The sequence below is a fragment of the Copadichromis virginalis genome, linkage group LG2 (assembly GCF_057382275.1).
Source record: "Copadichromis virginalis isolate Kocher_CV1m ecotype Utaka linkage group LG2, C_Virginalis_male_GT1.1, whole genome shotgun sequence".
In the NCBI taxonomy this organism is placed as follows: domain Eukaryota; kingdom Metazoa; phylum Chordata; class Actinopteri; order Cichliformes; family Cichlidae; genus Copadichromis; species Copadichromis virginalis.
Window position 1 is genome coordinate 25,074,969 of NC_140619.1, and position 15,570 is coordinate 25,090,538.

Sequence of the window (15,570 nt, forward strand, 5' to 3'; positions counted from 1 at the left end):
AAGGTAGACGCAATGATACTTTTTGGGGGGGAATACAGAAGGGGGGGTGTCGACGACACACAACACGCTGTTACATAGCGGTGCAGTCAAATGATTCAGAAAGGACTCGTCACATCAGTATGCAACCCCCTTCTACCCGGCATGCACTACTCTCCAGGTCCAGTGGGACCACTCTGTGACCCACTTCTGAGAGAGAGAAAGAACAAGCGAGAGAGAGAGGGAGAGAGGCGGGATAGAGGGAGGGGACGAGCACTGAGGAAAAATAGAGAACATAAGATGTCTGGTTTTGTGATGTCTGACAGAAATGGAGCTAACCTGAGCCCTGGAGGCTAATTCAAGTTTTTATCCAGTCCCATTCAAGCTCGTTCCCGTTCTCCTCCAAACTTTGCCTAAAAATCGCCCGGCTGATCTCGCCTACTGTAGTGCAAAAGCCCCAGTCTTACCTTGACAAGCTAAACAGAAATCCAACCCATGCTTCCTCTTGAACTCCACAAAAGTCTCACGCCCCCTTTACTCCCACATCCCTCTCCTATATGCTCATCTGCTTTCTTCTCCCCTTAATGCTGCACCTTATCTTGCTCTCGCTGCTGTTTGCATCCAGGTGACTAACCCCCCATCCTTTTTTTTGTCTCATCCCCATCCCCTGCAGTCGATGCTGCGATAAGAAGAGTTGTGGCAACAGGAACGAGACCCCATCAGACCCTGTCATCATCGACAGGTAAGCAAACTTTGCCCTTTGACCCCGGCACGATGATGCGCTGTCACCGCAAACACAAGTGCAGCAGGTATAACTGTGGAGGGGTGTGTGAAACAAGCGCTGTGGGCCAAGTACAGGAGCAGTAAATAATGGTAGAACATACAAAGCATGACGAGAAGCCATTTAAATTTTTAGCGAAAGAAAGCAGTTGGAAGGGGTCTTTGACATGTGATTTGGCTGAGAAATTGCAACCTGCAGGCCTAATAAAGCAGCCACAGGTTGTTTTCTGGGGGTTTTTGAGCAGCCATAATTGTCTGTGTAAGCAGAAAGTGTGAAACGGCAGTAAATTATATTCCAGCTGTATGTTTGTGTTAGTGTGTTTGCGTGCGTGAAGTGGAGGAGCAATCACGGAGCAGTCGAGCTCTGCTTCAAGTGTGGTCAAACAGCGTTTGTGTGGTCGTGCTGATGACTTAGCTGATGAGCAGTTAGGGTTACAGCTACTACGCTCTGGTGTGTGTATTTCTGTGTATAAATCTCACTCGTGGATGGCTATTGTTAGCTGGGTTGTTTTTTTTTACACACTCACAGTCTTTTGCCTTTCTTCTGCTGTCATAAACTACCTCTGACTGATGCAGCAGCTTGCAGGATTTATAGTCAGAGAGATTTACTGTCCGGCCTCTGCCATGTGTGTGCGTGTGGCACGCGGGAGGACGAGGGAAGGTATTTTGCTCGTACTCGAGCTGTTCTCGTTCGTGCAGATTTAAGGCGGTTCTGATCAGGACTTAAAGAGAGCTGAAGAGACTTTCCATGAAGGAATTTGGAATGTATTTTCTGATATTCAACTATGTCCTAGCCACTGCGTCATTGGGTAAAATGAGGCAGATTGTAGTCTATCTGATGTCTGATTTGAATTTGTCACATTTGAGTGTATTTGTGTGAGTGTTAATGAGGCAGTGACCTGTGCTATCTGATGAACACAGCTGTCCCGTTCTCACTGCTGCTCTGTGGAAAGCTACTTTTTTACCTGTGCGAGTGTGTGTGTACATATATATATATATAAATATATATATTTATGTGTGTTCAAGTTTGTGTGTGTGCATGCGCCACCCTTGTTCCGCTCCACTGAAGCAGAAGGCCTCACCTCAGCGCTCCCTGAGACAGCTGCACCCCACCACGTGGCCTCAGACAACACGCCTGCCCATCACTCTGTGCCATATTTCTGATTTTTGTTTTTCATGTGTGCATACTTGTTGAATTTCTCATCTGCACGCTCCGTTGCTCCGTCTTCACGGACGCCATGTGAAAACTTTTTCTTTGGGTTTGCCGCGGTTTGAGCACGACCAGCCTTAAGTGAAGCGGCCTGATCCTCCCGCCAACAGCTTTTCCAACACTGAGCATGTGTTGTGGTCGCTCGCTGGCGGTATTCCCCCGACGCCTGATGGCTCAGGTGTGAGGGCAGCATTAACGAACAACAAATTAGAACAGGGGGAGAGAAAACAACAGCAATATCTCTGTTTTCCTCTCCAGCGAGCACTCTTTCTGGACAGCAAAATAGGTCAGGTGAGAGGAGAGCAGTTAGGAAAGGTTGGGGGGGTAGCTAGTTTTTAAAAGAGGGGGGGGGGGGGGGGGGCAAAGGGGATTAAGCAGAGGAGGGTTTATACGTTTGCTCATTTAGTACCAATATATTCTTGGCAATTGTAATAATCAGGGATTCATAAACAAACAAACAACTGTGAGGCTGAAACTGACTCAATTACCATGAGCTCCCCTCCTTCAAATTCATAAAGAAATACCATCAGCAGCCCCTCTCCACCCTTGAAGTTATTTAGTTCGTTAAATAAGGGCTCGTTAGCCCTCTGCTGTTTCTCAGAGATGATTAGATTTTACAGCCCTAATTAGCTGGGCTAGCTCTAACTCTTCTGGAAGAGTAATGGGTCTGATTGCCTAATTAGCTCTCTCTCGTTAAGATTGGAGAAACAGGCCACTGCAGCAAAACCACGGGAATGAGGAAAAATAAAGTCAGCTAATGAGAAACTTATTTGATTGTTAGGAGAACAAATCTGGTACAGTGTGGATTGGCAATGCTTTTGGGTACTGTACTCGCTCACCGGGAGAGTCTCAGCCCTTTCTTTATCTCGTCCCCACCCACCCCCTCTGTTGAAAAGAGAATTTGTTTGGGCTTTAAAGCATCTACGAGGAGCAATATGCTTCAGATGTTTTGTTAAGAAGCGTATTTGTTTAGGCAGGAGTCGCTTTAACGCGACGCCAATCTGTACCGCTTTCTTGGCTGTTTTGATTTAGGACTATCGTGGCTCGCGTTGTCATCTCTCTCTCTGCTGTCTGATGTGGATCAGCGCTGAGGAAGGAGAAGAAGAAGAAGAAGAAAGCAACTCGTGCCATATTTTATGTATTTAACCTCAGTAGCAGCGAGTTCTTGGAAATTCAGTCAGACCTTGACATGACACATTGAGTCTGTGCTTGACACTGGGCAGGAGAAGCATCTGAAAGGTGTGATGCTCCTGTGCTTCTGCTCCCCAGGGAAACATGTGTGGTCCACTTTAGCCTCTTACAGAAGCAGGATAATATGAGGGGGAGCCCTTAACCCCTAAACCTCCACTTCCACTTCTCCCCATCACTCTCGGTTAGCATGGGGCTAATCTTATTCAGCCACAGTGTATGATCGCTCTATCACGTGCCCTGATGGGCCCCAAATCACAAACACATTTCCCTCTCACCCATGTAAAGCTTTTTTTCTCTCCCTCCCTCTCTCTGAGTCTTATGTTTGTCTTCTCACTGAACTATTTTAGTATATGCACTTGGTATAATTGTGGACAAATGTGTCAGCCCTATTTGCAGTGGAGGGGGTATGGCAATCCCTCCAGCACCATGTGTCCTCTCCTGCCTCTTACCACCTGTGTCCTGTAGCCCTTTCCTGCTCATCCAGCTCCCATAGGCCTGCTGCAGGGTGTCCCCGAGGCTGGGAGAGCCTCTCTGGAGGGGTGGGATAGAAACACTCTGTGACCAGCGATAAGAATCCACTGGTTATCATGCGTAGCCCGCAATCCCTCTTCCGTTTGCAATGCCAGGACGGGCACAAAGCGGTGTCAAGTTTACATGTACAGACAATGTTATTTCAGGTTTATTGCTGTTTTTTCTTTTCTTTTTTTGAGGGTGTGTTGGTGTGTTTGCCTTTGCACACACTCCTGCAGCCCGCTGTTGATGTGGCCCATTTCCTCGCATGCGTGTCTGTGCTTGTGTATCCGCATCAGTGTTGGTTATTTCCCCAGGAGCAAGTGTGTGTTTTGATAGAGGCCATTTCCTGACAAGTGTGTGTGTGTCTTGAGTGAAGAATGTCGGGCAGGAAGTGCTCCTCCCGGGGAGGGTGATGTCATGGCCGACAGCTTCCTGTTCTCTGAGCCAGTGGAACAGGCTGACTCCTCAGCTTCACGGTGGGTAGTTAGCACTTGTGAACCAGGTTTTGGTTCACCTATCAGCTGTGTCGGGTCTACACCTTTGCTTAAAATAAAACACAAATAAACATCGGGTCAGCGTTTTTTTAAACACATCATTTTTCCAGGCTCATGTATGGCTAGTTTATCTCAGGTCCCTCTCTTGCAAGCAGGGAACCCCCTTATTGTTTTGGTTGTTATGTTTGGATGCACTTCCTGGGGTGAGAGGTCATGTGTTGCCTTGGCTGGGCTAACGTGCACTAGTGAATAATGTATGTCATTGACTTTATGTCAGCCCTGCCAGCCCCCCAAGCAGAGCCCACCCATGTTTAATTCATCCATCTCATTTGTGTGTGTGTGTGTGCGTGTGCCTGCAAATATGTGTGTGTGTGTGTGTCATTTAGAGGCCCAGTCTGCACCTGTCCAGCCATTAGCCCCCTTCTCATTTGCATTTGATGCTAATGCGGTTTACTGGCAGTGCCTTCCGTCCCCGTAGCTTAGTTTCATTTTCATATCCATGACTGTGTTAGTGAGAAGGTGAAGGCTCACACTTGCACCGCAGTGATCCTCTCACTGTACACGCTGACACCTGAAGGTCTTTATCATTTGCTTTTCTTTTCCACATCTTGGGTCAGTTTTATTTTATGCAAGATTGTGATTCTTTTTTTCTTTCCCTTTTTTTTCTCACAGCTGGTTTTCTGTTGTCCATCTGACCACCTATCAGTAGTTTGGCATTTCTCTAGGAGGGAAAGAGAAACTAGAAACACCCTGGGAGTGACACTTGCACGTTCAAGTTGTCTTGCACTGTCTCCCCAGCGACTTTTTTTGTTTCCGTCATAACTTTTATGATCTCGCCTTGGCTTGATTTGTTGCCTTTCTTTATTTTTTTATTTTTTTTGGGGGGGGGGGGGGGGGGGGGGGGGTAATGTGCATTTTCTTTTTTGTGCAGTCTTAAGCAGGATGCTATGGGAGGCTTTGAAAAGTACTGGCCCTTAGCTGGATCTGGTTGTTTGAACGGGGCTCGGGGGCAAAGAGGCGAAGTTGCCGGCTCATCGATATGCAAGCAGAACTCCCCTACCTCAGGTGCTAACGGCCTTGCAGAGCTGCCTGAGCTGCCTCCAGCCCAAGTGCACATGCAGGCATGCGCATGCCCAGTTGCAAGGAATCCACAGGCGTTCAGAAATATAGCATGCACAGATGTACACTGACCTGCAGCTTTTTGCATCTGTTTGCTTGTGTTCTCCCCCCCCCCCCCCCCCCCCCTTGCATTGGAGGAAAGCATGTCCCCAGGGTACGGGCAGCTACGCTGATTGACAGCAGGGAGTTTGGAGGTCGAGGAGCCTCTAAAACAGCGCTGCCACTTTCTCTCTCATACAAACCTACAACCTCCCCCCAAAAGCTGTCTCACTTTTATTTGCGATAAATTACCACGCAATTCTCAGAGTTTATGCCTGGGAATTGTTCTGGGGGGGGTGAGTTACTTCGTATCAAATTAACCCTGGATAAGTTCGTTTTGTGGAAAGGAAACAATTAGGTACATGTTGAACACATTATTTTATTAATGCTTTTTGTGGGCATGTGTGTGTTTGTGTGTTTTTGTTTGCTTAATTATTTCCCCCAATAAACTAAAACTGAGCTGCAATCCCACTTTATAGGTATTTAAGCTGATTCTCTCCCCCCTGCTGAATGAAGGTAACAGCCAGTTTATTAGTCCATATAAAACATAATTTACAAATGTCATAACAGTGAAAAGTTCATAGTTTCACAACACCAGGGTTTTGGGATTTTTTTGTTTGATTTTTGGCCGGAGCCACATAGCACCGTTGTAAGCTCTATTTTCTCTCCACACTGCTTTGTCATTACTGCTTGACATTCCCCGCTTGACATGGCTGCTCTCCTTGGCTGTTCCCTCTGCCTTTGTGTCAGTGTTTGTTCTGTCCCAGAATGGAGGGGTTTGGCTGGCCAGAACTGACCCAAATGAGTAGCGTCCTACTTCTCTGAGAGCTATTTAAGACATTTTTTGGTGTTGGAAATTGCAGGTTAGAGAGATAGGGATAGAACGGGAGTGAAATAGAAGGAAGATATATTTGCACATGCAAAGGACCTCATGTGCGAGTGTGTGTGTGGTGTACTGCAAGTGAGGAAAGAGTAACGTTTTCCAGGATTTAGTCCATGATTCGCCCTAGAAGATGCGCTCAATTTGCTTTTCAAATGAGGCGTGAAGAGCATGTGTGTGCGCGTGCCCCTCCAAGTGTGATGCTATACATTTGGACGTGCAAAGCTGTGTGTGTTAGTGTGTGAGAGGCTTTGTTTTCCCCGTGCTCTGATGTGCGCAACCCACTAAGTGCTCTCTCACAGCCAATGTGATACACAGCTGCCCGTGTTGCTGCTCTTAATTGAATAGACACACCAGCTCCTCTCAGTGAAGGATACTCGGGCATCCTTTCGTAGCAGGCTGAGCCAGTGTGTCATCAAGCAGTGTAGCTTCAAGCTGCCCCGATCGCAGCCCTCACTGATGATTCATTGTTTACTGATTGTTTATGCTAAGTGAGGACACAGACAGTATGTCTCATGCCAGCTCCATACACCTCCCCAACCCTCCTGATGTTTCACTTCCTATCAGCCAGTAGTCCCTCCTCTGGTGTTTTACCTCAGCGCCGTTGCCCAGGATGTAAGTCCAGGTGTCCAGGATGAGCACTTGTGACACGCTGTGCCCGAGCAAGATGTATATTCTGTTGATTGTTTTCCATCAATCTGTCCAGGAAGAATGGATCGCTGGCCAGGCGCTGCGAGCGGTGCTCTCAGTTTCACATGTCACAATGGAAGGAAAACCTGCACGCCATGTGGGAGATTGGGGGGTGGGGGGGGGTGGGGGGAGATGTGCTCTGTGATATCGGCCTTGGGATCCTGCGACAAAGTTACAATATTAAAAGTCATCTTCTGATTATTCTGCGCAAGATTTGCTTTTAGGTCCAGCGTTTTCAAAACCATAAAAAGAAGAAGAAGAAAAAGCAACCAAAGCAACCCAGTTAAACCTCTTCATATCTGCTCTTATATATGAGTTCTGTGACACTGAGCTTGACTAATTTGAGCTGCGATGTTAAGAGACAAAAGGAAATCTTCAAAGTAGCATCTCTGCCATAATTAAATGTAAAGCAGTGGACGTCAGTGTGCAGACAATTATGGTCAACAGCTCAGTTCGATCAAAGGGATGATATATTCTTACATTCCTAATATATTCTTTTCTTTTTAACTTTGCATTAATCAACAACAAATGAGACCTAAGCACATGTCACTGTTCCACCTCAAAAAGCAGAGCTGGATTTAAAGGCCTTTGTTTGTGTTTATGTAACTCATGTGGGGAGACAAAGTAAGGCGTAGGCAATCGACTGAGGCACTTTGTTGTTTTACACCGCCTTCACCCCCCCTCTCTTCTGTGCGCGCCTCTATCGTTGTTTGCTTGTTTACTGAGTGGCTTGACCTCACTCGGAGAAATGTTCACTTGTTTCCTTTGCTTCTGCGTCTCCTTCTGCAATCTGTGTTGCTCCCTCTGCTCTTCTCCATCCATGTGTCTCCCCTATCTTCCATCTCTCTCCCTGTCTGTCTGCCCCTCTGCCTATGTGTCTTTTTCTCTTTGGTCCTCCCACTCAGAACTCCAGATTTAACTCTGGAAGCTTTTCGGTTAATCACACTTGGAATTTTCCTCGCTTTTTGAACGCTTCTTCCTCGGCAAACGCGTTCCTCCTCGATCTGCTCCTCGGCTGCAGGAGAGACTGCGCGCTAATTATCCCCCCAGTTATTGGCTTCCCCAAACACAGGAGCTGTGATTTACATGAGGTGACATTCAGTTCAAACACACAGACCTTTGCAACCTTTTTCTCTGGAAAACAATTAACAGTGCCGCTTTCTCTTCTGCCTCTCTCTCTCTCTTTGCCGTACCTTCTCTTTTTTCCCCTCGCGCGACACCGCTCCCTCCCTGCCTCCCTCTTCCTCTGGCTATTGTCTTCGCACAAACAGACAAGATTTACTGCCAAAAGAATGAAGGGGTGTGTGAGGTGTGACTGGCAAAATTTTTTTATATTTTTTTGTCTTAGCAGGCAATTACTTGCTTGTTAATTTACAGTTATTCTGTCGAGGTAGCTTTTCAGAGAGGAGTTTGGAGGAGCCTTCGAGAGAAACAGATAAGGCGCCAAGTTTAGTTTTGTAGAGCTGAAGAGGACTTAAATTAGGTCACGTTTTTACAAAAAGAAAGAAAAAGATAAAATAAAAGCACTTTATCAGATTCGTCTGTATTTCCTCCATTGACCTGAGTAAATATGACACACGCTCCCTCACACGCACACACCTATGAAGAGACGTATAGCCTACACAGGCACGTTCAAACACAAAGACAAACTTACAAGCGTGCCGTTAATGAAGCGCATCTCTCTTCTGTCATGACGCCCATGTTAGCATGACAAGATGTTTACACACACGATCACGCCAGCACCTCTGACGTGGGCCCGGATCAAAGAGAGATAAGAGGAGAGAGAAAAGAAGAGGCAGGGACGCGACGGTGAGCGTCAGGTATGGGATGCTTTTCTCTGTTTGACAGGAGGACGGTTGTAATAGTACCCCACTGAGAGGCTGAGAGTGAGACAGATAGACAGACAACAGAGAGGGAGGCGTATACCTGGAGAAATATATTCTGAAAAAGGGAAGACTTTTCTTCTTCTTCTTCTTCCACTGCAGAGGACTTCTCTGAACTCAACCTCATTCTCAAATCTGGAGGAAAACAATTAGATCCACCCGCTTCCCCTTGTCCCGCAGTGTAGATTACAAATGAGCAAACCTGGCATTTATCACATTACTACAAACATTTATTAAAGCCGGTTCCCCTCTAAAGCTGCAGAGATAACAGTGGGTAATTGCAGAGACTGGCTCTATTAGTTAAGTATGCCTAATGTCACTGCCTCAGAGCATTAATGGACGCCGTAGTATTATGTTCCTGCACTCATTACCACCCCACTCCCCTTCAAACAGATACACACACACACACATCCACACACCATTCTCTCCCCCCTCTCCATTGACCCTGCAGCAGGAGTCTGTGCCACTCTAATGAGAAATGGAAAACACCGCTCCGCGAGCTCCAAGACACGTACACACACACACACACTCATTCACACATATACACGGACACACGCACGCTCAATGGGAGACATTACAAGGGGACAGAGGGGTACACTATAATCACACACGCCCAGGGAAACAATTGTGCCGTTATCAGAGTGATCACATTATAAAAGTTTAATAAACACCAAACGGCCTAATGGTGAATTAGCCCGCATCTGCCCCGTGTTGTGCCAGGCTATAATTAGTGATTTAACAGAGACAAACAAATGTTTTTTAACCAGAGTTCGTCGCAGCTTTAACAGATTTTTAGTCAGGCATAAATTATCGAGTTTGTGCCGAAATTAAAGGGAAATGAAGGTCTTTATTCTGCGCTCCTCTTGACTCCAAGACACTAAAAGTCTCACACACACACATACATGCGCACACACAGAGCCATACAAACACTGAACCACCAAGAGGAGAGTTTGGCTCAAACCCCAGTCTGGTTTTCTAAGTGGCACTTGAGATGTGTATGGAGAGAGGCGGATGGGTGCTTGAGATTGTTGAGGAGGAGAAGAGAGAGAGAATGAAGGGGGGTGGTGGAGGGGGTGGAATGGAGAAAAGAAACAGGAAGAGATCGTGGTGAATGACGTGTAGTAAGTCAAGAGGAGGTGGGGGGCACTTTCTTTCTTCCCTCCCTGCATGGGCAAATGCAATTGTGTGACTGTTTTAATACGTGTGTTTTTGCGTGGACACATATGCATGTGTGCATATGTGGGCAGGGACGGGAAATCGATGACAATTTATAATTTAACAATCACAGGGACTATCAGTTTTTATACAGCCTCCATACTCATTCATCAATATTACATCAGGACTCAGACTCTCTGTGTTAGGGAGTAGGAGGGTGAGAAAACAGCTGAGGAGAGAGAATATGGCTTTGGTCCAGTGTGTGTGTGTGTGTGTGTGTGTGTGTGTGTGTATGGTGGGCTTGGGGGTGTTGGTAAAGGGGGGAAGGAGGGCATTTGCTGAGGTTGTAGAAAACATGGCTTCCAGCATACACAAATGTGCAAACGCACACCCCAAGCTGCATGAGTGTATGTGCGTCTGCATCTGTCCGGCTGCTTTTGTGTGTGTGTATAGGTGTGTGCGTCGTTGTGTGTGCGTGCATGTGTGTGCGTGTATGTGTGTGCTTGCCAGCTGAGTGACAGCTTACTATTGATCTGTGGGAGGCCACGGTGTCATTAGACCCAGTATGGACCAGCAGGCACACGTGGAGGTCAGGGCACAGAGTTTGTGCATAAGTGCATGTCTGTGTGTGTGTGTGTGTGTGTGTGTGTGTGTGTGTGTGTGTGTGTGTGTGTGTGTGTGTGTGTGTGTGTGTGTGTGTTGAGTGTGCATGGAGGACTGGGGGACCAAGTGTTCAGTAGTGACAGGCTCAAGCCTCTGAAAGAAAATCAATCGTGTCATAAGAGGAGGGTTTCCTCCAGCCTCCTTCTCCCTCTTTCTTCCCTCCTCCTCTTTTTTCTCTCTCCTCTTCTCATCCTTTCTCCTCTTTTCTCCCTTTTTCTCCTTTTCATTCTCCTCATCTGAGAGGTCATCCACCCACTGCTCCATTTATACCTTTATCACACCCTTTTTTCTCTCTCACTTTTTTTTTTTTTTTTTGGAGACTGTTTTTCTACCACACGCTCATACACAGCACTCCCCGTGTCATGCATGTGTGACATACGGATCAATTCAAGAGGTTAACCTAGCTAAAACTGAGCCATTAGTGAGAGAACTGATCCAGGATCAGCCCTCATTAACTAAAAGGGTACGCAAACTGTTTGTCCAGATAAAAGAAATGACACCCCCACCCAAACCAAGGCCAATTAACCGAGAATGCTGAGACTAGTTGAATTGATGGCACGCCTTGTTTTGTTTAACAGAAGTTTGGTTTTGAAAAAGAAAAGAAACTGATAAGACTTTCTTTTATTGTGAATTTAAGATGTCCTTCAGTTATTTATCATTAAGGATGAGCACACACAGACACACACACACTCTCGTATACACATAGGGCAAGCATCCACCTGTTCTCCTCTCCCCTGTCTCGCCTGAGGGGACTAGTGTGGTAGATAACAGTTTGAGTGGGCCTTCTGCAAAACACTAATCAGACCTAACACTGCCTAATTAGCACAGAGTCCACTGATTGGCTTACAGCAATAATTAACACAGGTGAGAATAATTAGCTCCCCATAGACCTGTTTGTGGCTGCGTGTGTGTGTGAGAGAGAGAGAGAGAGAGTGAGAGAGAGAGGGAGGGAGTCTGTGTGTGTCTGTGTGTGTGTGAGTGTGTGTGTGAAGGATGTTATTATGCAGTCTTGGTCCCTAGTGAGACTGAGGAGGCAGAGAGAAGAATCAAACTCATTACTGAAACCAGGCCAACCTGTGTTAGGTGCTCTGCTTTCCCACACCCAGAGAATTAGCCACACAGAGATCCACCTCGTATTTCTCCTTCTCACTCACTCTCTCTCTTTGTATGCATGTGTGTGTGTATGCTTATACTTTTTCCCTTTTCTTCTTCTTTCTGTCTCCGTCCCTTTCCCTACCAACCCCACCCCACCCCTCCCCTCCCCTCCACCCCCTCCCCCATTGCTGATGAGTGAAGGTACGTTTGAGGAATCTCACCGCTAGCTGAACCTGCTAAGATGAGATGAAACGCAGACGCGGAGCATCTTTCGATCACATTCTGTCTCACCGGTGGTCTGCCTCTTTCTTGTATCCTGCACCCAACCCGTCTTTCAATCTCTCTTTTCGAATAGCAAGAACGTCAGTGACTGCCGCCCGTTCCTCGTCATATAAAAAGCTTTATCATGCGCTTCACCCTCTCCACAACACGCGAAATACCGCCAAGCCGCTCAGCTGCATAAAGAGGGGGACTGAAGAGCCTCATGTTTGTCTTACAGAAACAGAGAGCGAATGGGATAATGAGGTAGACTGGGGAGGAGAGACAAAGAAAAAGAGGACGTGACATTGTTTTGCTGCAAGACTGGCCGTCGTTCATCAGTCTGCGAGCAGTGTGGTGTCCTCCATCTCACTCTCCCCAGTTATTTTTACCAAAGTGCTGCTGCTTTGATCAAGCCGACATCACAGAGAAGGAGATGGGCATAAAGACATTGAGAGGGGGGTTAATATTGGAACACAATTGACGGCTTGTCACTTTTTAGCTCCCAGGCACCAACATCGCCAAGTAGTTAGTTAGAGAGCGTAAGATAGAGAGGGGGTAACACACACATACACTCACATATACACCTCCAAGAGCTTTTTGTGTGCTAAATAAATAACAACCACTGATGTAAATTGGTGTTTCCTGTAGTGTGCGGCTGTGTATTTTTCATGTCGAGGCATTTTAGAGTGGTTTCGGAGCGCAGCATGTACAACTAATGAATTTAACCCCCCGAAACTGAGTGTAAACTCACACAAATGCACAGTTTCGCTCTCATGCGCACATGCTCACTGGGAAGGGAGTCAACCATTTACCTGACCACAGGTGAGCCACGTACCAGGCGGCTGATTGCCACCCACGTCTTCCTCTCCACACAACTGTTCTCCACCCACCGGGATCCAAGGGGAGGCGCCAGGGGTAACATCAGGCTGTAATGGCAAACTATCAGAGACATTGAGGGTGCGGGAAGCTCACTGCTGGTCGACTGATCTCCGGCGTTTCATTGACAAGGCCTCACATGTTCACTAGATTTGTTTTATTGGGGGTTTTTTTGTTCTGTTTGCTCGTGGTAAACACTCACCTCTTGTAACAGGCAGCTACTGCCTCTGTCACACCGAGGCTGTCAACACAACATTCAACCTGCACCGTAATCCACATCACACTGAGCTGCACAGCATACAGATACACACACACACATGCATGCGAGATGTACTGTATGTATGAGCGAAATAGATGTACTCAGAGGCAGCTTAAATGCATATAAGGGCTGTTAAAGCTGTGTTTATGGGAGGCATTTGCATAGTGTTCACAGCGCGTTCTGTTTCCCATACACACACAGGCGCAAGCACACACTCCTAAGAGGCACTTCTCTACCACAAACACTCTCAATACGCCTTCCTGACTTTAAAAAAAATGAAAGAAGCTTGATTGAGGCAAAACAAGAAAGGCTGTTTTTTTTCCATATTTCCTGTTTCAATAATTAATATGCATGAGTTTTATGGCCGCTTAAGATGCGATCAATTATTCATTAACAGCATGTTAATTGCATCCACAGTCGTGAATATTTAACCAAACACTAAATCAATGAGGTCGAATGAGCAGCAATATGGACACTTTATAAGCTTTGCCAAAAAATTAGGTTAGGCTTTAATGAAAAACAGGAGAGAACAGATTGAAAAGGGACAAAAAAATGTGAAGAACCAGCTTCACAAAAGGAAGGGAAGTTTGTGTTAGAAAGCAAACAACTGGAATAAATGCATGATCGTTGTAATATTATAGTCAGTAACTCTTAGCCTTTTCTCCCATTTTGTCTCTTTTTTTTCTAATCTCCTTTTTTAAATGGAGAGGATGTAATCTCTTCATCTTTGCCCACTGTAGCCAGCCTTTTTTTCACTCTCAAAGACTCCAGACTGCTTTGTCCTGGATCTTTGTGTGCTCGTGTGTGTGTGTATGTGTGTGTGTGTCTGCGTGTCACAGCGGTGTCTGGACAGTGACATTTCTCTGCTTGGATAACCATCGCGCCCTCTGTCCCTCTGTCCGTCCAGCCATGACGCAGGGTAATGTCACCTGTCAGTCTCAAACTCCTACTTACAACCGCTGTCCCCCACCCCTCCTCAACTCTCCCCCCACTCCATCCGCATGGAACTTCACCACCCGTACACCACCTTCTCACTGCGACCCTAACTGCCCCTTCCCTGGACCTCACCTGGGGTACAAAGCCCTCACCATCTTCCTTTTCCTGCTCCTTTTGTCCTCTTCTCCACTACCTCATATGACTCCATATCCTCTTGGTCTTTCATTGCACATATCCAAATGGCAACCCCACCCCTTTATTCCCCTTATTTGCCCCCCTAGGACCCCAAAATATGGCATAGGAAGACAGCACATATAGCACTAGTCAAAGTCAGCAAAGTCAGGGGGGTGGGAAGTTGACTTTTTGACTGGGCCCAGTTGCATTCTGCGCCTGTTTTCAATTATTCTCCTGGCACTGGCAGGGTGGAGGTTTATGCATTATATGGGAATGTAATTGACTATAACTGCCCTCTTAACATTAACCAGGTGTACTAGCTGAGTGTGTGAGATTAGGCCCCGGGACTTGGCTGTTATGGAGTGTTGGCCTGTCTGTGAGGTTGTGTTGTTGTTGATGTATTTATATCCTACTCCTGTGCGGTGCCGCCCATTACCACCGCATTTAGATGTGCCTTTCCCCGACTCTGTGCGCATTTCTGTGCATGCCTGTGCTTATGCGTGCATGCACTAAGCTCCCGCTCGCTCCTTTTTGTGCAACTTCCATCATGCATCTGCCTGTGTGCGTGTAAGGGTGAGAGAGAAAGTAAAGAAAGAGGCAGGATACAGATACAGCCTGCTTCAAGGGGGGCCTGACTTTACAAGGACAAAGTCAAAATGGGCCCATTCACAAGGCTGACATGCTGTGATTTGTATGTATAGTGGTGTGCAGCCTGCAGGGCACTAGCCCAGGGGCTATCACAGACACCCAGACCAGTACACCAGCAGGGGGAGGTGATGGAGGCGAATCGAGATTGTGTGTGTGTGTGTGTGTGTGTGTGTGTGTGTGTGTGTGTGTGTGTGTGTGTGTGTGTGTGTGTGTGTGTAGAGAAAGAAGGGTGTGTGATGGAAAAAAAAAGAAGCATCAACAGACTGTCAATCAAGCCCTAGCCACAGCTTGTCACTCCTCGATAGAGCTCATCCGGGGGAGAATGGGAGTCCCTGGGACCCCGAGAGGAGAAAGGAGCAGGTGCTGGAGGGAGGGCGGAGGCAGCAGGGAGGAGGTGACTGTCTGCCTGTCTCAGTGACTCAAGCTTGATTTGATATTTGATACCGAGCATGTGGCATTTGAATGCAAATCTATTTTGATTGTCTCACCGTCTGATAGGGTTAAAAGGAATCTATAGGGGATATGCATGCGTGCATGTGTATCAGAGGGCCGGCTGGAGACATTCACATGCACAATATAAAAAAGAGAATTATTCAGATGGATTATATTACTGACCATTTTGCCTGCATCAAGCAATCCCCCGTCTGCTCTCAAAGTGATATACAGATATTTAATAGAATAAATTCAAAAGGTAAAAAGGTCAGAGGTCACACAAATGGGCCATGTAG

General features: G+C 46.7%; 1 protein-coding gene across 4 annotated transcripts in view; it reads left to right on the plus strand.

Annotated features, from left to right (window-relative positions):
• Nucleotides 1–15,570, plus strand: part of LOC146717363 (transcription factor COE1-like) — a 55,735-nt gene that overhangs the window by 6,348 nt on the left and 33,817 nt on the right. For all 4 annotated transcript variants that reach the window (XM_085474987.1, XM_085474978.1, XM_085474995.1 and 1 more), the window contains exon 6: nt 650–718. In XM_085474987.1, the coding sequence (XP_085331113.1) occupies nt 650–718 (69 nt within the window). The remainder of the gene's footprint in view (nt 1–649; nt 719–15,570) is intronic.